Source organism: Diceros bicornis, chromosome 4, assembly GCF_020826845.1.
Source record: "Diceros bicornis minor isolate mBicDic1 chromosome 4, mDicBic1.mat.cur, whole genome shotgun sequence".
Lineage (NCBI taxonomy): Eukaryota > Metazoa > Chordata > Mammalia > Perissodactyla > Rhinocerotidae > Diceros > Diceros bicornis.
Window position 1 is genome coordinate 68,904,120 of NC_080743.1, and position 27,659 is coordinate 68,931,778.

Here is a 27,659-nt window from a genome sequence, read left to right on the forward strand (position 1 = left end):
ATGGTACTCAAGGCAGACCTTGAGTCTGGGGGTTCTGGAATATAAAGACAAATACATAGTAGTAGGCAATGTAAACTTAGAGAATCAGGTGGTTGAGAGGGATATTGAAGAAGGGTAGTCATCTTGCCAGTCCAAGGATTTAAATCTTCTCTACATCTTCCTTGCGAAAGACATTGCCCAATGCATGACGGGACACCTCCAGTGATAGAGACTTAACTGCTTCCTGAGGTAGCCCATTTTTCCTCTGGACAGCTGGACATTTACAGAGGTCTCCTGTATATTAAACTAAAACTTGTTCTCTTTCATTCCCTAAAAATATTTAGGAGTGGTCTAGAAAGTATTTTATGGCTATGATGTTGAAAGTATGTAGGAATAAAATAGAGTATTGATATACTGTTTATAAAGAACTAACTCTTTCAGAATTCACATTGTAGGGAATTTGTAATAGCTTATTAAGTATCTTTGACTTTATAAACCTCCACTGTGGGGACCATAGGCCCCATCTTGTTCTTACTCCGGGGTATCTTTTCTGCCCTCCCCCTGCCTCACATGCACACAGTGGTTAGCCATGGGACAGTCTTTAGCATATTGTCCTCTCAGGAGTTCCTGAGCAGGAGAGCTGCTGAAGCAAGCTGAGGCCTGTCACGTAGGTGAAGTCGCTGAGCCGCAGTTAAAGAAATTATGGATGATGACAATGAATTTAAAAGCAAGAGATATCCTTAGAGGAAAAAAAAAAAAAAGAGGGCCAATGCAACCCAAGCTCATGATTCAGGGAGCCAGGATGAATCCAGCTTGGCTTTCGTCACATGTGTCAGATAGCTTTACTCAGCCCTTCCTGTGAGGGGGGACTGGTAGCTCAGTGCCCTCATGTACCACCTGATAAAATAATAGTCATGATTTGTGGGCATTTTCCAGGTTACAAGATGCTTTGACATCTATTATTACCCATCCCTTCATCAGTCCTACTAGGGAAGTCTTGTGGATATTTCCCTTGGTCAGCATTCATGGCACTCAGTCACCTCCGGAAACAGCCACACAGACAGTGTCTTCACTGAACTCTCCCTCGCCAGGGGCTGAGCTGTCAGCTTTTCAGAGTCGGAAATTCAGACTCATCAGTTTCGAAGTTGTGAACCTTAGGATGCTAACTCACACTGACAAAGCTCAGAAGAGCCTGATGTATAACTAAACTGCCAGTTTTTTAATTCACTTTGAGACATGAAATGGTGTCCCAGACCAGATCCTCACTTTAGCGTGACAAGCGCATTTTCTTCTATCGGAGACAAGTGATGTGAGAAGGCAGATTATTAGAAGGTTGCTCCATGAGCACAGAAATGGAGCAAGTCAGCTAACTGTGTGACAGAAATGTTCATAGTGCCCTTGTTGGGCACATGCTCTTCCTGGAGTCTGTTGGACACTCTGCCGGGGTTTGCCTCCTTGCCTCTCTGACTTCTCTTTGTTCTTCCATGGCTGACAATCCCAGCATCTCTCCAGCTCCCCAATCTACTTCTGACCAACATAATCTTTGTTTCCTTTCAATTGGGTTACATTTCAAGGCCTGCTGTCCTGGAGTCTATTCTGTCCCTTTCAGGTAACCAAGTACCCCTCTGATCTGAAACATTATGGGGTGAGTTCATAGTTTTGCCCTTAGGGGGCAATCTTACTTCCCATCTCTGTGTCCCCTATGAGTCATGTACCAGGTGCAGTGTCATCCCCACTCTGCATGTGAAAAAACTGAGCTTAGAGAGTCTAAGTGCTTTGCTCAAGATCACACAATGTGTAAACTGTATGCTGGAGTGTCACCTGGCAGACAGACCAGCCTCCTTCCACTAAGGAAATGAAAGCTGAGCTGGAGAAGCGTCTTCTCCAGGGAGTCCGTGGGACCTCGTGACTCACTTTGAAACTCTATCCTGGTAATCTCCAGTATGGGTTCACCCTCCAGCTGGCCCAGGAAAGAGGTGATCTAACAGGTCTTGCCTAGATCTGATTCTTCTGATGCCAGGCTTGTGAAAGGGGAGCCTCCTGTCTTGTTGTCCCCACCCACGCCAGGGCCGGGGCTGTGGTTTGGATAATGCCTTTAATCACACCGCCTTTGACAGATGAATGCACATTAGCAGCAATCAGCCTTTTTGTCAGCGTGTTCCCATGTGACTGTCCTCTGGTATCTGAGTGCTGATACCACCTCTCTCTGTCTCTGTGTGTCTCTCGCTGTCATCTCTTTGTTTATAGAATTGAGAGATGCTGAGTGTAGACACGCCACCCTTGTCTCCAGGGAAATGGAGCAGTCGGCAGATTTCAGTGATGGCTGTCCTGATCAGGTTAAGAACTGGCAGTCTTGCCTGGTGGCTGTAGGTGTAGAAACAGTCCTGGCTGATAGCCATGGGCACCAGTACCATGTACAGCCTGACATTCTCTACTGGTTAGTCAATGCCTATGCTGCACTATTTAGTAAAAACGTTGACTGGTCCCCTCCTTCTGCAGACAACATATTGATTTTCACTGGGTCAGTGTGGCATGCTGGAAGGAGCCCTTGGCTGAGATGAGAAGGCCTGGCTGCTAGTCCTGGCTCTTCCCTTCCGTCTGTGTGGGTCTGACCAATGATTTTGCCTCTCTGAGCTTCAGCTATAAAATGAAGAGTTGGATTAGGTGATAACTTTAACTGCCAGCTCAGACACTCTGGGCCAGCTCTGGAACTATGGCTTTTCAGTGCTCGTGTGTATATATATATATATGTGTGTGTGTATATATATACACAAGGTCACCTATACTTACTCAGGTCTTTGAGAACCTACTGGGTTCAGAGAAAGCAGACCCCAGAGGCCAAGTGGGTTGGTGTGTTGTTGCCTCCTGATCCTCCAGGGTAAGATAGGACATTTCCCAAAGTAGCCGCTGAGCTTCCTCTCCCTCCACAGCCTGTCCATGACTGGTGAATGCATCCTGGCTGGGGAGAGAAGCGTGTTTATAGGAATCCTCTGCTCTCCAGAGAACATTTTAAGGGCAGGGGCCATCTTGGTAAGTTCAGCGCTTACCTGGGCACCTGTCACATGTAGTGTGTTTTCAGTTATTGTGCCTGTTAGCTAACTGGATGAATGAACATGGTTTGTTTATGATAATGTCATTAAATCAGGAAGAAGTAAGTACTTAGCAATTCGATCAAATGAAGTTTGGTTTGTTACCTTTGGCTATCAGATTCTCCTCCTTCTTTTTCCTCCTGTCAATCTGCCTGTTTGAAAAAACAAGGATGGGAGCCTTTCCCAAGCATAGAAAGGCCTCAGTGGAAATTGCTAACCTCAGTGACACATGAGTAGGACTTGTTCAGTGCCTCTGATCTTCAGCTGCTTTATTCTTTTGTAGGCAGTAGCCAAATATATTGTGATCACCTCTCACTGAGATGTAAAAAGACATCTTTTTGATTATATTAACAAGTGTCTAAAAATGCTGCCGTCTTGAACTGATGCCAGCAGATAATGAATCTCAAATTCCTTGTGAATCTGAGGTTGTGTTTGTGGTGTGAACCCAGCTACTAAGATAATTGGCTTTACTTTGATGTCTCTCAATTAGGGCATTTTCTTCAATTCCCAACTAAGCCCAAGTAATTATCTTTTCTGTGTGTATAATAATGATTATTTGTTATAAGACTGAAATCACACTATAGCACCCATTTGCTGGGGAGTGGATGTCTAAATAAGAAAGATTAGTCTTGAACTTCATCCGAAGGATTGTTCTACTGAAGGACCTAAAGGGCCTCAGTTTCATGTGGTTTCTCTTATAAACCAATAACTTGGTTGGGATCCCCTAAGGCAACATTCTAGAAGGCCTCCATCATTCTCATTAACAAATATTTATTGTGTGTGTCTACCTTGTTCAAGGAAGTGGGTAGGATACATAGAGATGTTAGATATGGACCTTTTCCAGCAAAATTAATTATTTTTATAGCATTATATGCATACATAGGTCTGTTACAGCTCCTATAAGATTGCATTGGAGTTATTTATCTCTCTCCCCAATAGGTTGTGAGCCTTTAGAGCAGGGACCATGTCTTCTCTCCAATCCTATTTCATCTGTTTGGGAAGGTAGAAGACCAGAGGGAGCAAACTGATGAAACTAATTACACACTAAGATGATAACCAGGACAGCTAACCATAATAGCTAGCACTGATATTGAGCACCTTCCGTTTGCCAGGCCTTGTTTGATGCACTGTACACTTATTAAATCCTCACAACCATCTTGTGAGGTAGGTACCATTCTTATGCTCATTTTACAAAAGAAGATTGAACAACTTGCCCAAGACCTCAGGTCCCATCAGTAGTGATGTCAGAGTTTGAACCACATCTGTCTTGCTCAAATCCCATGCAAGTTCTTCCCACTACCATGTTGCTGTGTGTGTACTAATCTCCTCAGACTCCTTTAGAGAAAAGCTACTCTATAAGAAATGCCTAATTAATCAATCCAGGGTCTTTAACTTCTTGCCTGTAGTCTGTCACTGGGACGTCACATTGCAAGTAAACTAGTTTCCTGCCCAAAGAGTAGTGTGTCAGTTACTGTGGAAACACAGAACTCAGATCTAATTGGGTAAGAAAAGGAGGCACTTAGAATGATAGAACCAGAATTTAGGGAAAAGTTTAGAAATGATCTAGTCTGATACCCTAATCTGTTAGATATGGTGACAGAGGACAGGAGAGGCCCAGTGACTGCCCTGAGGTCACCCAGGTGTAGTTACTGGCAGAGCCAGAACTAAACTTAGTCTAGTCTTGTTTCTACCATGTTGTGTTTCTAGTCTTTCTTTATTTTTTGCTAGTTTTAAAACAAGCATAGTAGGAATTGTGTGCATTGTGTGAGGATTTATTAGCACTTCAGTTTTGAAATGTGTTTTCTATACCCATAGGTTATGCCTGAAGATGGGTGATAGCTATAATTTCAGACTAATCCTATTCTATCTGGAAGCATGGAGAACTTGTCAAGTTGAGTTAATATGGCCTTTGCAAGGTTTTTTTTTTTTTTTTTTTTTTTTTTTTTTTGTGAGGAGATCAGCCCTGTGCTAACATCCGCCAATCCTCCTCTTTTTTTTTGCTGAGGATGACGGCCCTGGGCTAACATCTGTGCCCATCTTCCTCCACTTTATATGGGACACCGCCACAGCATGGCTTGCCAAGCAGTGCATCGGTGCGCGCCTGGGATCCGAACCAGCGAACCCCGGGCCGCCGCAGCGGAGCGCGCGCACTTAACCGCCTGCGCCACCGGGCCAGCCCCAAGGTTTTTTTTTTCTTATTTTTGAGAAGTCACCATTGCTGCCAGGAGCATGAGTAATGGTGAAGCTTACAGGCTTTGTGATGTTTCTACTGGTCATTTCCGGTAGGGACAGGCAAAAATGTCGGTACAAATTTTTCCTCCACTTTGGGTTCCAAGGGAAGGGCTTCAAAGATGCCATATCCACTTCCGGGTTCCAGAAGGAGGCGGGACTACTGTGATAATTGTCCCTGACTCTGTTTTCTGTTCTTGGCACTGTTCCAGGCGACTTGACCTCTGAACAAGTTCCCATGTAATATTCCCTGCCAGGAGATTTTCAAATGGCAAAATGGCTGTAACTGTGCATGGAGGACTTGACATCTGTACTCATTAGATAAAGGAAAGGGAAGGGCCCTATATCGAGGATGTGCTTACCCTGTTCGGTGTCCTATAAAAGCGTACTCTGTAAGCTCTCTACCCCCTCCCTCTGTCGAAAGTGAAGAGCTTCCTGGCAGTGGAGAGTGAAAATCTGATTTCATCATCTGGAGTAGCAAAGAGAACATGCGGTCTAGAGATGGACGAGTTGGATTTTAATTACCCCTGGACTAGGTGGCCTTAGGGAGAAGGAAGTTAACTTCTCTGAGCCTCAGTGTTTATCTTTAAGGCTGAGATCAATTTTGATAGTGTAAAGGAAGTATTATATAAACATTCTTAAGTGGAAGAAAGGACTTTTTTCCCCTGTCAACTGAGAAATTTCTTGTGAGAATAAAAAATGAAGCAACTTAAAGAGGACTTTCCTGTATCTTTCCTTTCTCACCTTCTCACTTTCTCTGTTATTCTAGGTCCTTCAATAAGCAGATGCCAAGACAGGGTTGAATGCCTGTAGGGGAAAGTGAGGAGGCATCTGGGAAAGGCTGGGATAGCTGTCAGACTTTAGTCTGGGTCTGACTCCAAGTGAAGGAGAGAGGAAGGAAGGAAAGTTGGGTGAAAGTCTCTTAGACTGCAGGACAGTCTGAGGAAGGTTTGGCAAGGCCGTCAAGGAGTTCTGAAGCGAAAGTCATCTGTCCGAGAATTCCTGAGTCTCCTGGGAATGAGTCTTCCTTAGTATCCCTGCACACTCAGTCATTGGCTGGGAGCAGCCTGTGGGAAGCAGGGCCCCTGCACAAACACAGTGATGGATTTCAGAATGCAGCAGCCGGGGCCCTTGGTTAGTTAAACTCCCTGTAATTGGAGGTCTGTAGGGTACATTCTTGTGACCACATCTTGCTTTCTCACTCCAGAAAATTTCGACTAGCCAATATATGAAGCAGAGCCTTCCTTCAACTTAAGCTACTCTATATCTCATTGACTTTTTGAATTACCTCAAAGTAAGGAATTCATAAAGAGAGAGAAGAAAAAGGGAAGGGGAATGGGAGACTGGTGGGGGAGGGAAAGGCACAGAGAGAGATGGGTGAATAAACTCTAGTTCAGAGGCCTCTTAAAAGGCTCAGCATTGGACCGGCCCCGTGGCTTAGCGGTTAAGTGCGCGCGCTCCGCTACTGGCGGTCTGGGTTCGGATCCCAGGCGCTCACCGACGCACCACTTCTCCGGCCATGCTGAGGCCGCATCCCACATACAGCAACTAGAAGGATGTGCAACTATGACATACAACTATCTACTGGGGCTTTGGGGAAGAAAAGGAGGAGGATTGGCAATAGATATTAGCTCAGAGCCGGTCTTCCTCAGGAAAAAGAGGATTAGCATGGATGTTAGCTCAGGGCTGATCTTCCTCACAAAAAAAAATAAAAAAGGCTCAGCAATGCCATGAGTGTCCTTGGCAGGCACGAAGGGGAGAAGAAGTAAGAGAAAGGAGTTATCCATATACACGTACAGAGTTGGGGTAGGGCAAAATGCCAGACGTTTGCCCCTGGGGCATCAATCTGCTATACCAGGCTTCCGCACCTACATTTTTTCCCCCATTCCTTTGTATTTCTGGAACTAGTGAGGAGGTAAATCTTTGTCTCCCTGGGCGCTTAGCTACCGCTTTGTTACCACTAGTGCTCCCAGTGGTGCCAGCGAGTTCCTGCCTGAGCCTGGACTTGAGGTTGAAGGAGGCTGAAGACCAGCCTCGCTCAGTCCTGCTGCTCCTGGGCTGTTTGCAGTAGATGTGGCTGTGAAGGGCACTCTTGCCCTGAAAGGCGCTCGAGAGGTGCTGACGGCTTTAGAGAAGTGTTCCTCCTCCTTCCGTCTTCTCTTCTCCCCTCCTCCTCCTTTCCACGCCCATCTGGACTTGAAATGTCTTCATTTCCTGACATATCTTGGAGACCACAGCCGATTCAGGAGGTAGCAAAACTGAAATTTTCCTCACGCAGCTACCAAGGCTCCAAGCCCTTATTTTCAAGCATTTAAAAAAAACATCACTTCAGGTATAACTTGGAGCTATGTGTGTTTTCTAAAGACAGTTAAACTGGGTTTGGCTGCAGTTATTGTTCAGTAATACATCTCGTATCCTGTGGTTGAAGCCAACTTTGATTAACAGTCCCATTAGGCTAGATCATTACTGTTTTTTCCTGTTTCTCTTTTCTCATAAAAAAAATATTTTTCCTAAAATTTTGTCCTGAGAATATTTTTATGTAGAAAAGTGAGGAGGGGGTGGTTTGTTTGTGTTGTTTTCTTTTTTTCTCTAGAACGTTTGAAAAATTGAAGAGATAGGAGAAATGATTTCAAAACAAGAGAGAGGAGAAGGATGAAATTGTTCTTGAGTTAAAGCATGCACAGCCTCCCTGAGTTAAGCTATTCACGATACTGCGTTGACTCTGAATTGTACCCGAGTCCCCGCGCTGTCTAAACATCAGAACTTGGTCTTGCTGGGTTATTATCTAGGGGGACACCTTGCTCAAGTAACTGCACTGCTCAGGGTCTTATTTGAAAGATGATGGGGTAGGAAGGATATTGGATGTGTGGGTAGGAAGAGTGGAAACCCTTTAGTTCTAAAGTTCTTGGATTATCAGGTGTTGAGGAGAGTGGGTTTAAAAGCTCTGATCATATTTGCCTCAGGTTCTTGAATAACTGAAACATCGATGAGTCCCCTCTACCCCCAAACCCTTTGAGTTATCATTATAATTTCCTGATCCCTTCATAGATTTAGTAGACTCATCCAAGGATTAGTGTGCAACCTTTAAAGGGAGAGGACTGAATTTTAATGGTATTTTCAGAAAAGGAAAATAAGTAGGTGAAAAGTTGTTTATGGTCAGGATATTTGATATGGATGCTGGTACCTCTTTTAAAAGTAAAGTATTTTCTGCCTGCCATGGACCCTTCTGTTGTTTATCCTCATTAAATTAACACAAGGTGCCCTGGAAGCCTGGTCTCTCCGTCCTCCTGTTTAGGTCTTCCAGAGAAAGAAAATAGTTATTCTGTGTTATTTTGCCTCGTTGTTCTTTCCTTTTAATGAATGTATTAGTTTCATTCTTTAGACTTGCCAGAAAGAGTCTTGCCCAGATCACCTTTGATAACAGGGGTTTGTTTCCAGGCTGGGAGGAGACATGAGCTGACACGTGATGCTGCTTCTTCCTCAGCAGTGCAGTCGGTTTGAGTGGAGAGATATGCAGCTGGTCACAAAAACCGCCTCTCGTTCCTGGGGGCTTGGCCTGGGCTCAGTCTAGGACTTGATATTCTCCAAAGAGAGGATTTGGTTGGGTAGAATTGGGTCTTTTCAGTGTGGAGCTCAATAACTGGGCAGGTCTGTGCCAGCCTTGACTTCCCTTGTGTGCAGTCCGGTGCTGATCCTGAGCCCAGTTGGTCAAGGCCAGGTTAGCAAGGTTGGTTTCATCAGATGCCCACAGCATAAGCCAAATCATCCACACTCAGAAAGAACTCTTTTGGGGGTTTCTTTTCTCAGAAGAGGGCAGTGAATGTGGCAGCTTCTTGGTTTCATGGCCTTTTGCATTGAGTTATTTGCTCCTCTATTGACTTTGAAAATCATAGAAGAGCAGCAAGGATTCTCATGAGCAGACTTTCCTGATAGTGAGAACATGGAAAACTGAGGCTCAACTTCCTCAGGAGCAGAGCAGCCTCTGCTGTTACCCCTCCAAGTGTTTAAATCACGCGGCGATTTATTAACACCGAGGTGGGCCCTGGCCAGGGACAGGGTTAATGGATCATGATCAGTTGACTGTCTTTAGAGTGTCAGGGCACCCACCCTCCGTGCCAGGCCTGAGACTCCAGAGGAGTGTGCTGTGTGGGAAAGAGATCCTCCTGTCGGGGATTTCAGCTGAACCCTTCTTTGGTGTAGAACAGTGGCTCTCGACCCTAGGGTCACATCAGAATCACCTGAAATGTTTGTTAAAGCTGCAGATGACTGGGCCTCACCTTAGACCGACTATATGAGTGGCTCCCAAGAGGTGGAGCCCTGGCATCTGGAGTTTTAAAAAATGTACAAACCAGACAGGATAGATGCGTTTTTCCCTATTTCTCCTGCTGAAGTACAACTGAAAACCCTGGACGTTATCTATAAAACAAACATAAGATTCTGAGAGGTGGAGAGAAGGCGGACTGGCTGGGGACTCAAGGAATTACATAATTGTGAATTTCCTGGGTGTTCCTTTCACCTCATATAGCCCAGACTTGGAGCTGAAGGAGGGAAGGAGGCAGCAACCCAGATATGGCAGTGGGAACAGATGCAGACACCCCAAAGGAAGCCTGCTCTGTCTAGCTAGAAGACGAGGAAAGGGGAGGCCTAGGAAGGCAGAAAACTTACAGATAATAACCACCCTTTTCCAGCCAAACACACAGAAAAACTGTCCCCCATTCCCACCCAGGCCAGCACAGGCTGAATGGGGAGCCTAGACCTCCCCCCTTGCCAGGCTGTAACAAGGTGCCCCAACCTCCCCACTGAGACGGTGTCAGAAGAAGAGTGCCAGGATGTTCAGCCCTGCTGGCTGGTAATGAGCCCCCCACCCCCCCCCGTTCTCTGTTTTGTGGAGAGTGGAGTGTGTTCTCCAGTTGTCCTGGACAGCACTATGACAAAGCCCAGTCAAGGTGGAGAGGATTCTCTGTCCCTGCACCTGTGGGTGGTTCCTGAGGGCATGTGGGGGCTGCTGATGCCATTGCTTCCCCAACACATCGGGGTGCTACTCACTTCATCTAGCATCTGGGGTCTCCAGTACTGCCCTTGAATTCTCTCTCTCCCTGCCCTTCATCTCCATTCTTCTCCTCATCCCCAGCTGCTCAGGGCTCTCCTTTGTGTTCACAGTAAGTTAGGTTCACAGCCAGAATGAATATCCTCTTGTGGGTAACTGCAGATGTACTAGTTAACTTGCCAGGCTTGTGTCCAGCCGCCCGCCCCCTCCTTTAAGGGAGGGAGGATGGGGTCTACATTTCATGTGCATTTGACAGCATCATTCACAGCCTCTTTGCCCCCTTCTCCCTTTTGTTCCTTTTGCTTCTACTCCTCTGGAATACTGTATAATCTGTTTTTTTCTTGGTGATTTCTCCATGAAATTCTGATTTAGAGTCAGCCTGTGGTCTGCTGAGGCTGCCTTGGCTCCTGCCCACCCTCTGCGCCACTCTCCTAAAGTGCTTGAAGGAAACTGATCAGACCAGACACGACATTTTCCACTTGTCTTTTTGGAGCAATCAACTCCAGGTCCCTTAGAGGGAACAAGTCAGGCCAGGAGCAAATGCATGTGTTTGCATAAGCATTAGTTGTTCAACGTGTGCCCTGGTTCTGTAGCAGAGGACAAGCCTAACTTATTCATTTACAGCTTTTTTTATTGCAGAAAAAGGAGTGGACGTGGGATGAGAGCAAGATGCTGGTGATGCAGGACCCTATCTACAGGTAAGAGCCTAGTCCCGTGCTCGGGAGGGTCCCTGAGCCCCAGGGTCCACACGACGTCTCCTGGAGCCATCTGTCAGGCTGGTGGGTCCAGACAAATTAAAATAAATTTCTACTGCTTTTCCCTTCTGAGACCTGTTGTTTTTGTAGATTTAAGTACAAGAAGCAAATCTCTTATTTTTAAGACTGAAAGGAAAATTCTTCTTATGCGCAATTGCACTAGGGGAACTGTGAGGGATTTCTTCTTGGCGTTTAATCCAAATCTTTCGGTTGTAATTTGAGACCTTTTCATTTTGTGTTCGTTTTGTCTTAACTGAAATTTCGTAATTGCCTGTATATTGGTCAAAATGAGAGAGCTGGGTTTTTCCATCCCCCTCTTCTCACGATTTCCCACGGTTGTTGTCTGTTCCACCTTTCTGCCCCTTCAGAAACTTGAGTGTAGATAAGGGGTTTGTGATCATTTGGGAGAGCAGAAAGTCACAAATAGAATCCCTAGAAATTGTTTTCACAATGAGGCTGGCATGATTCTTACAGAGATTAGATGACCTCCATCCGTGTGCCAGAGGAATGCCCCATAGCTTGGGCCATACAGAAAGCCAGGGCCCTCCTGGGACCCACCGCTGGACCTTGATTCATCCATGTCATTCTTCTGTCCTGGATCTGTTTTCTTCACTGGGAGAATAGGTATTACCTATGCTTTTGGGATTTGCGGAACTCAGATTTAAATTTTGATGTTGTCTCCTCTCAACGTTACTTGCCTTGGGTGACAAAATGGATAGTGGCTGGAGCTCAACTGAGAAGCTGGCAGCATGGTGGCCCTGCTTTCTAGTCAAAGAGGAATGCCTGTGAATTGGAATTTCCATTCATTCAAACAAATATACGTATGTAAAATACTCAGGCCCAGTACTGTGCTAGGTGATTTAGTAGATGACTAAAATGAGTTGAGGAAGTTTTAGTATAGTAGGGAAATGGAGTCCTAAAAAAATCACTGTGGTGCAAGGCAGTATGTCTGACAAAATGAATTTCTTCCTCTGTGTTCCTGTTGTACTTTTTAATGTTGGTTGAAATAGTTGTTAGAGCGTGTTATTGTTACTTTAAAAAGTCAGTCTTTTGCCACTAGACAATGAGGCTCTTGAGGGGACGAACTATCCCAACTTGTATTTCTAGCACCAAGCCTGTGTCTGGCCTATATGGGGCATTTAATAAATGTGTGATGGGTGGTTGGATAAATGTATTAAATTAATATCTGAAAATTAACCTAAGTGTGGTGGTGACTCACAGAAGGGAATAATCACTTTCCACTTGAGTGATAAGGAAAGGCTTCAAGAAACAGATTGCACCAGAACTGAGCTTGAAGGATGTGAATGGACCAACCCTTACCATTTACGTTTAATAAAAGGAATAATTTCTTGTTTTTTTTGTTTTTGTTTTTACGGTGGCACCATATACATACGAAAGCAACCTCTTGTCTGGTCGTGAACCTGAATCTTGCCTTTTCCTGGTCGAAAGAAAAGACTTTCTCCAAAGTTTTAACATATCCCAAACAAGCTGTTGATTTTATTTATATAATGGCTCTGTTGAGGTATAATTGACGTACAAAAGTAGAGTATATTTGAAGTGAATAATTTGGTAAGTTTTGACGTATGTATACACTTCTAAAACCATCACTTCAATCAAGATGATGAGCAAGTGTCACCCCCGAAAGTCTCCTTGTGCCCTGCTGTAATATTCCCCCCCCAACCCCTCCCTGTTCCATCTCCCTCCCTCCTGCCCCCCGCATCCCCAGGCAACTACTGATCTCCCTTCTGTTATTATAGATGAGTTTGTGTTTTCTTGAATTTTGTATAAATAGAATCATACAGTATACTCTTTTTTTTTTTGGCCTGGCTTCTTTCATTCAGCATAATTATGTTAAGGTTCATTCCTTGGCATCGTGTGTATCAGTAGTTTATCCCTTTTTGTTACTGAATAGTATTGCATTGTATGAGTATAACACAATTTACCTAGCCATTCCCATGTTGCTGGACATTTTGGTGGTTTCCAGTTTTTGGCTGTTACAATGAAAGCTTCTATGACTGTGATTTACATGTCGTTGTATGGACGTGAGCTTTCATTTTTCTTTGGTAAATATCCAGGAGTAGAATGACTAATTATATGGTAGGTGTATGTTTTAACTTTTTACGAAACTGCCAGACTGTTTTCCAAAGTGGTTGTACCGCTAGTGGTATTTGAGAGTTCCAATTCCTTTACATCTTTGCCAACATGTGGTATCGTCAATCTTTTTAATTTTAGCCCTTCAAGCAAGTGTGTAGCCAGCCCTGGTGGTCTAGTGGTTAAGATTCAGTGCTCTTACTGCCAGGGCCTGGGTTCATTTCCCAGTCAGGGAACCCCACCAACCGTCTGTTGGTTGTCATACTGTGGTGGCTGCATGTTGCTGTGATGCATGAAAGCTATGCCACCAGTATTTCAAATATCAGCAGGGTCACCCATGGTGGACAGGTTTCAGCAGAGCTTCCAGACTAAAGCAGAATAGAAAGAAGGACCAGGCCACCCACTTCTGAAGAAATTGGCCAGGAAAACCCTGTGAACAGCAGTGGAGCACTGTCTGATACAGCACCAAAAGGTGAGAGGATGGCGCAAAAAGACCCAGCAGGGTTCCGCTCTGCTCTACTGTACACGGGGTCAGTAGGAGTCAGAATCACCTCAATGGCACTAACAACAAAATACATGTATGTTAGTATCTCATTGTGGTTTTAATTTGCATTTTCCTAATGACTAATGATATTGAGCATCTTTTCATCTTATATGCCGTTTGTATATCTTTTGTGAAGTTTCTGTTCAAATCTTTAGCCCATTTTTAATTAGGGTGTTTTATTTTCCTGTTAAATTTTGAGAGTTCTTTATAAATTTTGGGCACATGTTCTTTATCAGATATATGATTTACAAATATTTCCTCCAAGTCTGGCTTGTCTTTTCTCTTAATAGTGTCTTTTGAAGAACAGAAGTTTTAAATTTTGATGAAGTCCAAATTATTAATTTTTTATTTTATGGATTGTGCTTTTGGTATTGTGTCTAAGAAATCTTTGCCTAACTCAAGATCACAAAGATTTTCTTCTATGCTCTCTTCTGGAAGTGTCATAGTTTTAGGCTTTACGTGTAGGTGTATGATCTATTTTGATTCAGTTTTTTTATATGATAAGAGGGATAGCTCAAATTTCTTTTTTTTTTGCACATGAATGTTGAAAAGACTATTCTCTCTCCACTGAAGTACCTTTATCAAAAATAAGTTATCCATGTCTATTTCTATTTCAGGACTCTCTATTCTTTCCCGTTCATCTAGTTGTCTATCTTGACACCAGTACCCCATTGTCTTGATTACTGTAGCTTAATAATAATTCTTGAAATCAGGTAGTCTTAGTCTTCCAACTTTGTTCTTTTTTCAGAGATTTCTTTCAATTAGTATTATATGTTATATCTTTTTTCATTCATTCACTTTTAAGAAGAGAGATGGTTTTTTGCGGGGAGGGGACATCAAAGAAATTTTAAATTTTAAAGTGAGTTTTTCTTTGGCCAACTCCTCCCTCCCTCCCCCGAAAGACCCCACAAAGCAGACTTTCTGGGTGTAGTTGCAGATATCTACCTAATCTCGCAAAACTCAGCAACCTGTGTTTTTGAACAAGGGGATGAAGTTTAGCCAGTGCTGCTCTGGGCTCCCTGATACTTGTCTCATGGATTAAATGTGGTCTGTGTATGTGTGAATTTGTTTATCTGCATGCTATGGGTAGATGAAAGAGGACTTTTTCTAAACTGTGTATGTCCCATTTTATCATCAATAAGAACATTTATCATCATGATATTATGGTAACATTTACAAGTGGGTACCATTATTTTTCTGCCCTTAAGGAGCCGCACAGTGTGATTCGGTAGCACTGCTGAAGAATCCCTGATTGCTTATGGCTTTTATGAAACACTGGATTACTGCAGCGGTCACTTTAGGGAAACTCCTTTATGGTAAAATACATTCTTCTTATTCAAAAGAGGTGCCATTACCACATCGGCAATGAGGTTTTTGGTTTTTATTAAGTCAAATTTTAAATTTAAATCTTTTGCATCTCTCACATAGAATAACAGTCATGTTTTTTTTTTCACCGTGGTGAAATATATATAACATAAAATTTGCCATTTTAACCATTTTTAAGCGTACAAATCAGTGGCGTTAATTACATTCACAGTGTTTTGCAACCATCACCACTGTCTGTTTCCAAAACTTTGACATCACTCTAGACAGGTAACTCTGTACCCATTAAGCAAGGACTCCTTATTTCTGCTCCCTGAGCCTCCAGTAACCTCTAAAATCTCTAAAATTTTAAGAGACTAAAAGCACTGTGGTGGACATCTAATCCACTTTTCTCTCCATTATAGGATGCCTCTATTTCTCTGAAATGATTTGCTATTACAGTGTTCTTCATTAAGTGAAGGCAAATTTCTTTACGTAATTTTTGTGCATTTATCCTAGCTGTCTTCTCTGGAGCCACAAATATATAAATCTTATTTCTCTAAAGTTCCTGAAGCCAGTCTTCATTATATTTTTTTCCTAGACTCCCTGATTTCAGAACACAGTATTTCCTCTTAAAATTTGTTAGAATTTAATACGATATCCCAGATGCTGTCTTATCAGTGTAAAAATATAGAAACACAGTTTTACCCTCATGATAGGGAGTTTTGCATTCATTTTTTAAGAATTAGAGCACACGCTATTTTGCTGTTTTGTTTAACAAACTGTGTTAGGTCCTAGGTCATGGTGGATTTACTGTCCAGAATCTTTAAGATATTCACAGTAATTGTTTTTAACACAGACTTTTTTATTCTTTATTTCTGCAGTTTTCTGTTTTATTTTTTAGCCTGAATACAGGATTTTATGTATATCAATGTTAAATTAGATATAATTCATTTGAGCCCATTATTTAGAGTTTTTGAATTCTTGGGAATCAGGGTTCAGTCAGGGAAGCAGGCAACTCTGAATGTTATGGCGTAAGGAATTTGTTATAGGATTTAGACTTATACAATTGTGGTAGGACCTGGGAGGTACAAGGCCCAGAAAAGATCAGAGAAGTCGTTAGTCAACCCTGATGTGGGTCATAAGTCAGAGTTTGCAAGATGTTAGGTGCGTCCACGTCCACGTTTGCAGGATGTTAGGAACTGCAGAGAGGACGGGTGCAGATATCTGCAGAAGGCTGTTGACTCTTTGTGGCTGCTGCCTTTGAGTTTGCAGTGAAGCTTTTGAGGGTAGACCCGGCTTTGCTGCTGTTCAGCAGGACTGGCAGTTATGAAGGAAAGCCAGATATGGAGCACAGAGGAGTGAGGACAGATTGCAACTCTCTGTCACCTCCTTGTCCATCCTTTCCTGCCTCTAACCAGTGATGACCTTCAGAGCATAATAGCTGCTGTTTCATTTCCGCCTCCCACATCTCCCACAAATTTCTTTTGTGAGCAATCCAAAACTGCAGCTCTACAGGGAAGGGAATGCTGAGATACATCGTCCTAGCTTTGCTGAGTTGACCCAGTGTAAACCCATCACCCTAGGTTCTAGTAGCAGGCTAACTGTCCTTCAGTTTTCTGTTAAGTGCAACTTTAATAAGAATATTTTCATCCCAGTCACTGATGAGGCTGTTGAATAGAACAGGGCTAGGCCTGGAAAATGAAGACTTCATGTTTTTATTTTTCCTTTACTTATTTTGGATTTTACTTCCTTAGTTAACGTGCTTATTTTACCCTTTCTGGTTTAAAGGGCATGCTTATAAAAAAAAACCTTAAATAGCGTTGGAGTAATTGTACCATTATAGAAGTCACTGTGCTTTTGAGTTTCAGTTTCCCTGCCTTGGTGTCTTCTACCTTAGTCTTATTGGGCACTGATAGAATTAACACATTTGACTAAATCAGCCCCTAGGAGGTTTATGTTCCTTGATACTAGGGACCAGACTGACGAGTAAACAAAAATCCTTTTTTTTTAACCAGAGGATGTAAATTAATTGACCTGACGTCCTTAGGAGCTAGACTGGAAATAATTCTCCCAGTTTTGAGTATAAATGATCAGACCAGGTAGAGTCCCCATAGGGTTTCCAGCCAGTCCTCAGGAATGGCATTAATTAATGTCTAAGCAGTTGGTGAGATGATTAGAAATTAGAAAAAGTGTGCTCCAGTTTTGGCCCTCCACATAAATTATTCAGGGCTAACTAGGGAAGGGTGCATGGAGAGCTGGTATGTGTTGTTGCTCATTGTGCTGGGCAAACAGTGGTTTATCAGTCTGGGACCATTTGGGAGACAGAACTCACACAATGATTTAACGGGAGAAGAATTATAAAGAACTATTAAGCTGTAACAAAACAGTACCTTTAAGATGTAAAGAACTCTTTTAAGAGTCCTCTAGGGATGAAGGAGAGTACACAAGGAAGCACAAAGTTGGAGGGGGGCCCCTCCCCTAGGCTGGGGTTCAGATCTCACTGTAGAAGGTGTGTTGCAGCCACTGGTTGGCACAGAAGCTCACTGGATTGCCTAGGCCAGAGCTGGTCCCCAGTTGCTGCGAAAATAGGAAGCAACCCTCAGGGGCTGGGTACAGGAGAACTGCAGCTAGTGGGTGGGTGCACAGAGGGAATTGGGGCATCTCTGTGGATGGCAGGCCTGGAACACTCAGGGTCTTTTTGGGGAGGGCTATGGGAAGGTGATCACCAGGCCGCACTGGGAATGCGAGGTCGCTGAGGGACTGTGTGTTCTGAGCACGTGGCTGAGACAGAACACCAACGGATGTCCTCATACTCACACGGCTGATGGACTGCAGCAGCCACAACCAGCAGGAGAAGTCCTTTCCTCCTGCAGTGTCCTTCCATTGTATAGAGAAATAGAAACAGCCTGCTCACTGTAAATGAGACATACTTAAAGGAATTCTGTCCATTATCACAGAGCATGTATTGAAAGGGCAAGAAATTGATCATCGGTAGAAGTGGTTGAGCAAGCCATCATCCCTCCCCTCCAAGAATCCATAGTCAAATGAGACTTGACATGTGTTACCTCAATCCTGACACCAACCCCGAGTGGTAGACTCTGTCATTCCCATTCTGAAGATGAAGACATTGAGCTTCAGAGATAGTAGATAACTTTTCCTTGATCACGTAACTAGTGAATGGTGGGAGGACTGTCTGGCCCCCGAACTCTTGTCCTTTGTTTCAGCACTCTGCTCAGGGTCGTCCACATTTCAAGACAAACTCATTTATTTGCCTTAGTACTTGGTTTTTATCATTTCAAAATGATATATCAAAGTGCAGGACATTTTGCAGGACACAAAAAACTGGATTTTAAGGTGAATGACATGTTTTCTCTCTTGGGGATTGATAAACCTGTTCTATTCTGTGGTATTTGGGAATTTCTTGGGAAATCAAGGGCCCCGTGTAACATGTTTCACTTAGATAACAATCAAGAGTTCAAATCATCGAGCCAGAGAAAATTAAGGAAAGATAAGTGTCCTCAGGTTCAGGAAGCACGTCAAATTGCAAGCAAGGTAAACAAAAAAATTGGTTCTTAAACTCTAGACTCATAGTAATGAAACTACAGAATGTTAGAGACAAAATTTTAAAACGATCTGGAGGGGGAAAAATATATTGCCTACGAAGGAACACAATTAGGCTGATAGCGCAAATGGAAGACTGAATTATCTTTAAGAACATGATGAGTCAAGTTAAGTGTCAAAGCTTAGAAAGTACTCCTTTAATACCTTCTTATTATGGAAGTAAGGTAGAAAAAATCTTAGGCAGCATTTCTAAAGACTTGCAATAAATGAAAAGGCATCTGTTCTGAAAGGTGAATGAGTGATTCAGATCAAGGAGAGTAAAGGAAGAATAAAGGCTGGTATTTATGAGATGGAATATGTGGGGACTCACAGGAGCAGTTTCATTAGAGAGGTGGAGGCAGAGTCTACTAGTCACTTGGTATGAAAGGAGAACCATGGTACGATGGATTAGAACTTAGCAGTGGGATCAAACAAAGATACGTTTTTAAAAGAGGAGATAGTGATGCCTTTATAAAGGGAGAAGGAAAAGAGGCCTTAGGGATTAAGGTAAAGGATTTTAATTTTTATTTTATTTTATTTTATTTATTTATTTATTTTTTGTGAGGAAGATCAGCCCTGAGCTAACATCTGTGCTAATCCTCCTCTTTTTGCTGAGGAAGACCGGCTCTGAGCTAACATCTATTGCCAGTCCTCCTCTTTTTTTTCCCCAAAGCCCCAGTAGATAGTTGCATGTCATAGTTGCACATCCTTCTAGCTGCTGTATGTGGGACGTGGCCTCAGCATGTCTGGGGAAGCAGTGCGTCGCTGCGCGCCTCGGATCTGGACCCCGGGCTACCAGTGGCGGAGCGTGTGCACTTAACTGCTAAGCCATGGGGCCGGCCCAGAAGGTTTTTAAAATGTGTATAATTGTAAGCATTCTTTTTTTTGAAATGGAAGTAGATACTATCCTAACCTAGGATATATAGGTAGAATCACATAATTAGGAGAGAAGATAGAATATATCATAATTAGTTACTCAATATTGTTTTCTAGAACCAGAAAAGCTCTCTCAGGATTCTTAAAGATGTCTCTCCAAAATCTATGTTTTCTCTCCAAAATCAGGTAGAAACCCCCCACATAGAGAAGATTCTACTCTGTAACCTCCCTTCCTTCAAACCTCCACATACCCACATCCCCAACTTCCCAACTCAAACCCTTCATGCGTGCATTCTCTTCACTCCGTTGTCTGGATTATGGAAGGGAACTGAGGTACCAAGCATCCTTGAAAGGTCAGAGAAGGATGAGCAGACCTGGAGTTGAAGCCAGTTCTTTGCTTTTATACATACATGTCTCATTTGCTCTCTCCCTAATTTACAAGGGATGGGGTGACTGCATCTTTCCATATTATTTTTGTAAGGCTGAATGTCTTCTCCAGCCTCCCAGTGTGTGAGGTTCTTGAGGTATCCCTGCTAAACTGGGAAAACTGATAGCCAGGAATCTAGAGGCAGCCCAGCCTATAGATCTCTCTTTAACTTCTCATATCATTTCTGGGCCAGCCTATCTGAAGGATATGAATGTCCATCACTCTGGTCATGAGTAATGTTTCATGTAGAATTGATGTTTTTATTCCCTCCAGCTTCAAAACCTTGCATACATAGTGCCTTTTCATACATATGCATGAGTAGGAATTACTCATCCAATTTTATGCATGGAGAACCTTATGAACTGAGAAGGGGAAGGAAATATCATCCATGCTCTCTGGCTTCAGTTAGTTCCTCACGGCTGCTCTGTGGTCCTTATTCGCCCCTGACAGAAGTTCCGCTCGCTAATGTACCAAGCCCTTTTCACCGTCTTCTATCTGTCAGCTCTGTCTGTACACCCTCACTCGCCTTGGGTGACTCCCATCTTCTGTAGGATTCCTCAGCTTTCCTCCTCCTCTTCAGCACATCTTTGTGTCATTGCTTGCATCACTCTGTCCCCTGCCTCTCTGTGGTTCTGGACCCGTCTTCTCTTGTTTCTTCAGCATCGTGAGCCATTAACTATCCTTCTGTCAGCCACTCAATCTGTCACTTTCCATGGACTCCTCCTCTGTCGTGCAGCTCTCTCCTATCCTGAAATAGCCTCCCACAACCCTGCTAACCCCATTCAAGCGCACATCCCTGTCAGCTCTTGGCTCCCTCCCACAGCCCTGGGTATGTTTTTACCAGGGCCCACCATCGTGCAGTTTCTCGTGGTCTGACTTTGATTTGCACCACTTCTCAGAAAAGGCTCCCTCCATGTGTGTTGTGCACGCTCCCAGATACACCAGCACGCCCTAGGTTTTTCTGCAGTACCACCCCTCCACTTCTCTTGTTCCTCCTCTTATTTCAGTTTTTTCTGTCTCCCTCTCTCTCGTTTGCTTTCAGCCCTACATACTTATACGCATTCTTTATCTTTCCTTAAAAGCAAGTTCTGCACTTTCATCTGTATACCTCTTTATAGGCTGACAAAGTCGCTTGTGCTTAGGAAGTCGCAGTGAACACCTGTGATGGGCTGTGAAGCTCCATCAAGGGACTGCTGACCCGTAATTCATTCCCGGCCTCTCGGCTCTGTGTCGCATGCACATATTAGCATGCGTGTCCGAGACCTTTCTTTTCCTGTCTTCTTCTCTTTCATCTCTTCTGCTCAGAAGTCATTATATGCCTCTATATAGAAAGCATTGGGAATGTAAAGACAGATAAGGCATAGCCCATCTCCCTAAGGTCCTCACAGTGGCTCCTACTTTCTGTGATGGTTTTCAGAAAAGCGTTCAGGGGAATATAATTGAGGCATAAGTTTTAAAATGACCGAATAGTACATGCTTGTTGAAAATAAAGTAGTGAAGAAGTTTTATAAGGGAAAAAGTCAAATGCTCTTCCTTCATCACCTGTTCCTTTAGTATCACTGCATATGCAAATATAGATACTCAGATGTTTTTTCACAATCCGATATTATTCTGCACGTAGTTCTACAATTAGCCTGTTTTTCTCTCATTAATATCTCAAGGACTTCCTTCCACATCTCTGCTTACAGACTTCCCATGAAGGCTTTGACTCTGAGAGCTCCAAAGGGAAAGTGGTGGTTTAGGGAAACCAGTGTGGCCTGGAATGCAGCGTGCCCCAAATGCAGAGAGATTCACGTCAGGGAGATGAACGAGGGAGAGATTGCCCAGTAATCTGAGGGTAATGGGAAGAATGGACAAAAGGGGTGACAGCAGTAGAAGCATGGAAAGGGGTCAGTCTGTGAGTTGTTTTAAGCTTGAATCATTCACACTAGTCACAATCTGAATAAGGAGAATAAGTGAGGGAGAATCATCTTATTTGGGGAGGTAGGAGAGGGAAAGAAACTCCCAGTGAACTCAGCTTGAATCTTTCTGCCCTTTCTGAGAGCTTTCTGCTTCCAATGGATCCCACTTGATTATTAAATTCAATGACAGCAAAAGAATGGAAATTTTTGTCATGGTGACTCTAAACATGAGCTTATAAAGGCAGTGACCATACTCGCTTTGTCCACTACTATATCCCTAGTGCCTGGAAGCATCCTTTCCACAGTAGGTGCTCAATAAATACTCCATGACAAAGCTAGAGCCAGCTTGATCCACTTGTTTGCTGCACTACAGTGTTCATTTCAGAAAGGCCGTTAAGCCTACTTATCCTCTTAGTGGCTCAAAGCACAGCCAAATGAGGCATGAAGCTGACCAGAGAGTGAGTAGATGTAAACAGCAGCAAACTGAAGACAGAGCCACCAGAACTATCAAAGTTAAGCCTCTGGATCAGTCTCTCTGTACCAGGTCTTAGAGGGCATCTTTTACACTAATAATGATTGAAAATCCAATCAGGCCAAGTTTAGAAAACTTCATATAATTAAACATTGTCTACCGGGGAGGTAATTACCCTATGGAGGAAGAAGCAAAGGAATAGAGAAACCAGGCCTGGTCCCAGCTCTGCTACTAAATGACTGCTGGTTTCAAATTTCATTGCTCTGTGCTTCATTTTCTCCTCCTTGACTGCACGAAGGGAATTGACTTAGAATTTGTGCAAAGCGTTTGAAGAGTCTTAGATGGGGAGGTGTGTGCAAAGTTTAACCAACACTCCCTCCCTTGCCTCCTCTCCCTGCTACCCAGTAGGCGCTGGCCTGGGCGTCCTTTGGATGGTTTGACCTTTTATGGGACATAGATACATTTAAGAGTCTGGGGAAACTGGATTCTCTCCCTAAAACAATTCGTTCTTGTGAATACTTGCAAAGTTTTGTATTTTAGAACAATTCGTGGACCCCATAGTCCCGATGTTCATCAATTCTAAGATAAGACCCCCTGGTGCCAACAAGCATTGTAAGCTGTGTTTGAGTATTTTGCATCTCAAGCCAGGAAGGTTTATCATTGGTTGTCCTGTTGTAGGAGGAGGGAAAAAAAACCTATCTAGTTTTCTTAATAATTTAATGTTTGAATGATTAATGGAGTTTACTTTATCAGCCCAAGAAGCATTTGTTTCTTGTTAGAGGAGTTGTCTTATTCCAAACAAACCAGTCTTGGTGTATTGGTGGGTTTCAGATCAAGTAAGGGGAGAGGATTTGCACAGGAGAAGGCTTTATGTTACCCTGGTTGTCCCTGGGTTCACATGGATATGGGGAAGTCAGCATAGGGTCTGTGTTTCACACTGGTATGTAAGGACGATGTAATGGGCCAGGGAAAGGGCCATTGCGTGACCAACCTTTACCCCAAAGGCAAATAAAGATTGGTGTTGATCTGGAACTGTAGCCCCTGTCTGACAAGCCCTTAATAGTAATAGGTAGTCTCTATGATTGTAGTAGGACAATATCATAGCTCATCCCACAGTGGCAGCTTGGGCGTTCTGCACTACACACCAGTCCAGATGTTGTGTTGCAGTGCTCTGTTCTCTAACCTGGCTGGGTAAGCTCTCTGGGCTGCTTCTTACGTCTTGGCACAGTTAGGCGGAAGAGTGATGATATCCCACATCTAAGAGTATAGCCACTTGTGAGCCTGGGCTTCCTTTCTGGTAGCACAGACCTCAAACTGTGGAGGTAAGGATGACTGGGAGGTCCAGAGGGTTATGCACAGAATTCAAGAAATATGGGATGAGAAAAACTAAATTGTCTGCAAGTCCCCACACCCTTTATCAGGAGACCCTGAGACGCAGCTGTTGAGCAGTTACAGCCATTCCCAGTTGCTGGCAGCAGTCGTGATCAAACCATGATTAATCAAGGAGTCCTCTGTGTTTAGCTTAACATTTCTGCCTGTCAAGTTCTTATTCATCTTTCAAGGTTTATTTTAAATACCATGTCCACCAGGAATTCTTTTCTGATTTCATCCCCAGTTCCACAGTGGGGATCTAATTTCCGTTTCTCTTTTGGACCCTAAGGCTATATAGCCCTTAAGTTCATCGTTGTATTATAGCTATTTATCTGTTATGTTTTTTTAGTAGGAGCTACATTTCATTCATCTTTATGTCTCCTTGACCGCTGTCTTGCACGTAATTGTGCTCAATACATATTTGTTAAATAGAATTCTTCTTATATCTTTGCAAAATTCTCAGGAAGTGGGTACTTTCATCCTATAGACGTTCATCCAGAATTGAATGGATGAATGGGTGAATGAACCAACCAACCTGCACACATTTTTTGAGCCCTGAATGTGACCCATATATGAAGGTATTTGGGGAAGGTGACAAAAAACGTTAACATTAGAACATCAGAACGTATGTTCTCATAGAAGATAATAAACAGCACACAAATGACTATAAAAAGGCAGCACTGCACTTGGGAACACTAAGAAATGAGAAGTCAAGTGACCTTGTTCAGCTTTGCTCAGGGAGAGGGCTCAGCATCTCTTCGTGCTGTGGGATTAACCACTAAGCAAGGCTGCCTTCGAAAATATACCCCTCCTTCCTCAAGTTGGCCAAGGATGCCAGCCCCGTCCTCTGTTATCGCTGTGCAGTTAGCTCTTTCTTTGAAGGGCTAATAGTCTTTTTTTGTGGATTATCTTGGTCTTTGACTTTATCTCTTGTCCAGTTTTTTGCAGTTTTTACCAATAATTTATGACTGTCAGAGGGCAGATGGGAGAATTTAAACCATAATAAACAGTAAATATGTTCATCTTGTTTTTAGTAATGGCCCCAATAGAAGGGTTTTTGGAGGGGAAGAGCAAGAAGAGCCTCAGAAGGGCAACCCCTGATGGACATGATCTGCACGTGGGCTCCTTGTCCTTCATTAGCACTTAATTGTTGAAGATGCTACTGACTGCTGGGGGAAGTGGGGCATTGCTGGTGCATTTCCTTCCAGAGTTGAACTGACCGTTCAGGCAGTGGGCCAGTGGTCTGATCTGCCTGTCCTTACACCCAAACACTGTTAAAAAAAAAAAAAAAAAACCAGAAAAAAACCATACATGTTTGTATGTGCATGTGTGTATATATATACACACACATATACACACACACATTTATCATTGTGTGTGTGTGTGTGTAAGAAGTATTTTTTTATCAAAAGAGCTAAACCCAAATCCTTCCAAACTGCCTTTGTTCACTGATAGGAAGGACAAAGCCCTAAGGAAACAATTAAGCCTGTCAGATGTCTTTGCTGACAAAGAGGAATTTGACAAGCTAAATGTAAGAGAGAAACTGCAAGTGCTCATAAACCAGGTCCCAAGAGAGCCTTTAGTGTCTCTGGCCAGGCCTCCCACCCTTCCACTCCTGTATATTTACATGAGCCCCATCCCTCAGGTCGTCGGAGCCAGGATGAATTAGTGCACGTCTCCTCCCTAAGAAGATGGCAGCGAAATGTGTCTGGCTGCACGTGTTTTCCTTTTGATCCATGTCACATTTCTGGTAGGTGTCCTCCCCCTGGGGAAAGGGCAGTCAGTAATGGACAGGTAAAATGCAGGGCTGGAGCAGTTAAAACAGCCTTTGCTTTAATCAGGACGTTTGACTGAAAAATTACACTGATCTCTTGCCTCCACCAGAGATGACTCCTCCTACTTACGCATCACAACGCCTCAACTCTCTGCCAGGGAAAGGCTTAGCTACTTCAGAAAGGCCACCAAAATGCACTCTAATGAAGGGAGAGGGCGACAAGCCAGGGAGATGATCGGCCTACCTTTGTGGCAGGTTCATAGGTGGTGACTCAGAGGGAACACTGCCTCCTCTTTTCTGGGGTGAGCTCCTCCCCTTGGACCCTGTCTTCTGCTGTCTCATCTATATCTTCAGCCATCATTTTCCCAATATTTCCCCTGGATCTTGAGGCTATTTCTGTTTCATTTCTTCTTTTTTAGCATATAAATAGGCTCAGATTTTGCCATGCTAAAAAGAAAAGATACTCCTGAAGCCTGCCATCCTGTCTTGCCCTTTCACTGTGACTCTTTGGAATAATTGCATTTGCTGTGTATATTTCCAAAACCCCCACTCATTTTTCAGCTCGTTATAATTGGGCTTCTCGCGCTCTCTACTGGGACTGCCATGGCTAAACTCACCAGGGATGTCTTAGTTGCTAAGTCCCTGGCTCATTTTCCATCCTCGTCCCATTCAGTCTCTCTGAGGCACTTAATGCCATGGACCTTCCCCTCCTTCTGGAGACTTTCTTCCGCCTTCGCTTCTGTGCTGGTTTTCTCTTGTTCCTCCTCTCAACTCCTGGTCTTTTCGTGCTCTGTTCTTTTTGCTGACTCCCCCTGTTCTGCCCTCTGTTTCAATGGATACTGTTAATGAGACTCTCAAAGACCCCTTCTCCCCTTGTTCTACCTGCTCCTCAGGGGATCTCATATTTCCCATGGCTTCAGCCACCCCCAGAGTCCCATGACTCCTAAGTCTGCGCCTCTCCCCTTAGTCCCTTATTTCCAGCTGTCCCATAGGCAGGTCCATTTGAGTGCTTTGGTGGCCCCTCAAAGTTGACATGTGCAGAGTCACACTCCTCTTCTCCCCTTCCTGTCCCGTCAACTCTCTCCTGCTTCTGTGTCCTGACCTGGTTAATGTTTAATCCATCCACCAGGTCACCCAAGTTACACAGCTCAGAATCTTCTCCTTTCCCCTCTCAGCCTCACATCCAGAGAGATGGCTCTTGAATCTGTGTCCTACTACCTATGATCACTGCCGCTGCCTCAGTTAGGCCTTTAGTTTTTCTTGTCTGGACTCAGAGCTGACCAGTGTGGCTGCACAGACTATTCAGTGCACACCTCCAGGGTGTGCACTTGCCCTGTGCTTGGCACCTGACTTACCCAAACTCTAATTCTCATGACCGCTCCCATGTTTGTAGATGAGAAAACTAAAACTTGAGGATCAAAAGACTCACTCAATGTCTCACTGTTGTAAGCAACGGAACAGGGATTTGAGTCCAGCTCTTCTGACTGGCAAGCCCCCAGTCCAGATTCTTCCTCTTCCGCTAGACATCCCATATTGCAGTAACCTCCTTATTGGCCTCCCTTCTTCTGCTCCTGTCCTTCTCTAATCCGTCCTTCACCCTGCCGTGACTACCAACCGTGTCATTCCCCTGCTTAGGCCCCCATCAGTGTCCTGAGCCCATAACATGAAATCAGAGCTCCACGACTGGGCTCTCCACAGCGAGCCTCCCTCTGCTCCATCTCCTGCCAGTCCCTCAGCATGTCCTCTGTTCCCCGTGCCCAAGTAGACTGTGCTATTTTGTGACTCCATGCTTTTCTATGTGCAGCTTCCCTCTTCTGTCTCTGCCCTTTTCTGTCTCTGATGGAAAGCTTTCCTTTGCTCCTATAGATCTGCTCTCCACCATGCTAGGAGCCCAGGGAGGCTGGCCGGTGTGTACCACATCAGTCGCCTGCTTCATCGTCACAAGAACACCTGCCAGACGGCACACAGTTCTCTTTCTCTGGGTTCCTGTAACTGCCCACTGCCCTGCCCTTCGGGCTTGGGGGTGCTGAGGGCTCCCTGGAGTACTGCACTATCCTCTGAGGTTTCCCTGCACTGTGCCCTCACTTTTGTAAATAATTTCTTATTAAACTCTCCTCAGATTACTTACATTGTCTGTTTCCTGCCAGGACTCAGACTGATCTGTTCCCCACTCCATAATCCCTGTCACCTCCCACGTAT

At 43.9% G+C, this 27,659-nt stretch overlaps 1 protein-coding gene across 2 annotated transcripts in view; it reads left to right on the top strand.

Moving 5' to 3' along the window:
- The window catches only part of LOC131404702 (carboxyl-terminal PDZ ligand of neuronal nitric oxide synthase protein-like), a 287,659-nt gene that overhangs the window by 197,930 nt on the left and 62,070 nt on the right, over positions 1-27,659 (top strand). Inside the window, exon 4 of one of the 2 annotated variants that reach the window (XM_058539693.1) lies at positions 10,969-11,042. In XM_058539693.1, coding sequence (XP_058395676.1) covers positions 10,969-11,042 — 74 coding nt within the window. The remainder of the gene's footprint in view (positions 1-10,968; positions 11,043-27,659) is intronic. The other variant, XM_058539692.1, reaches the window with a different exon arrangement.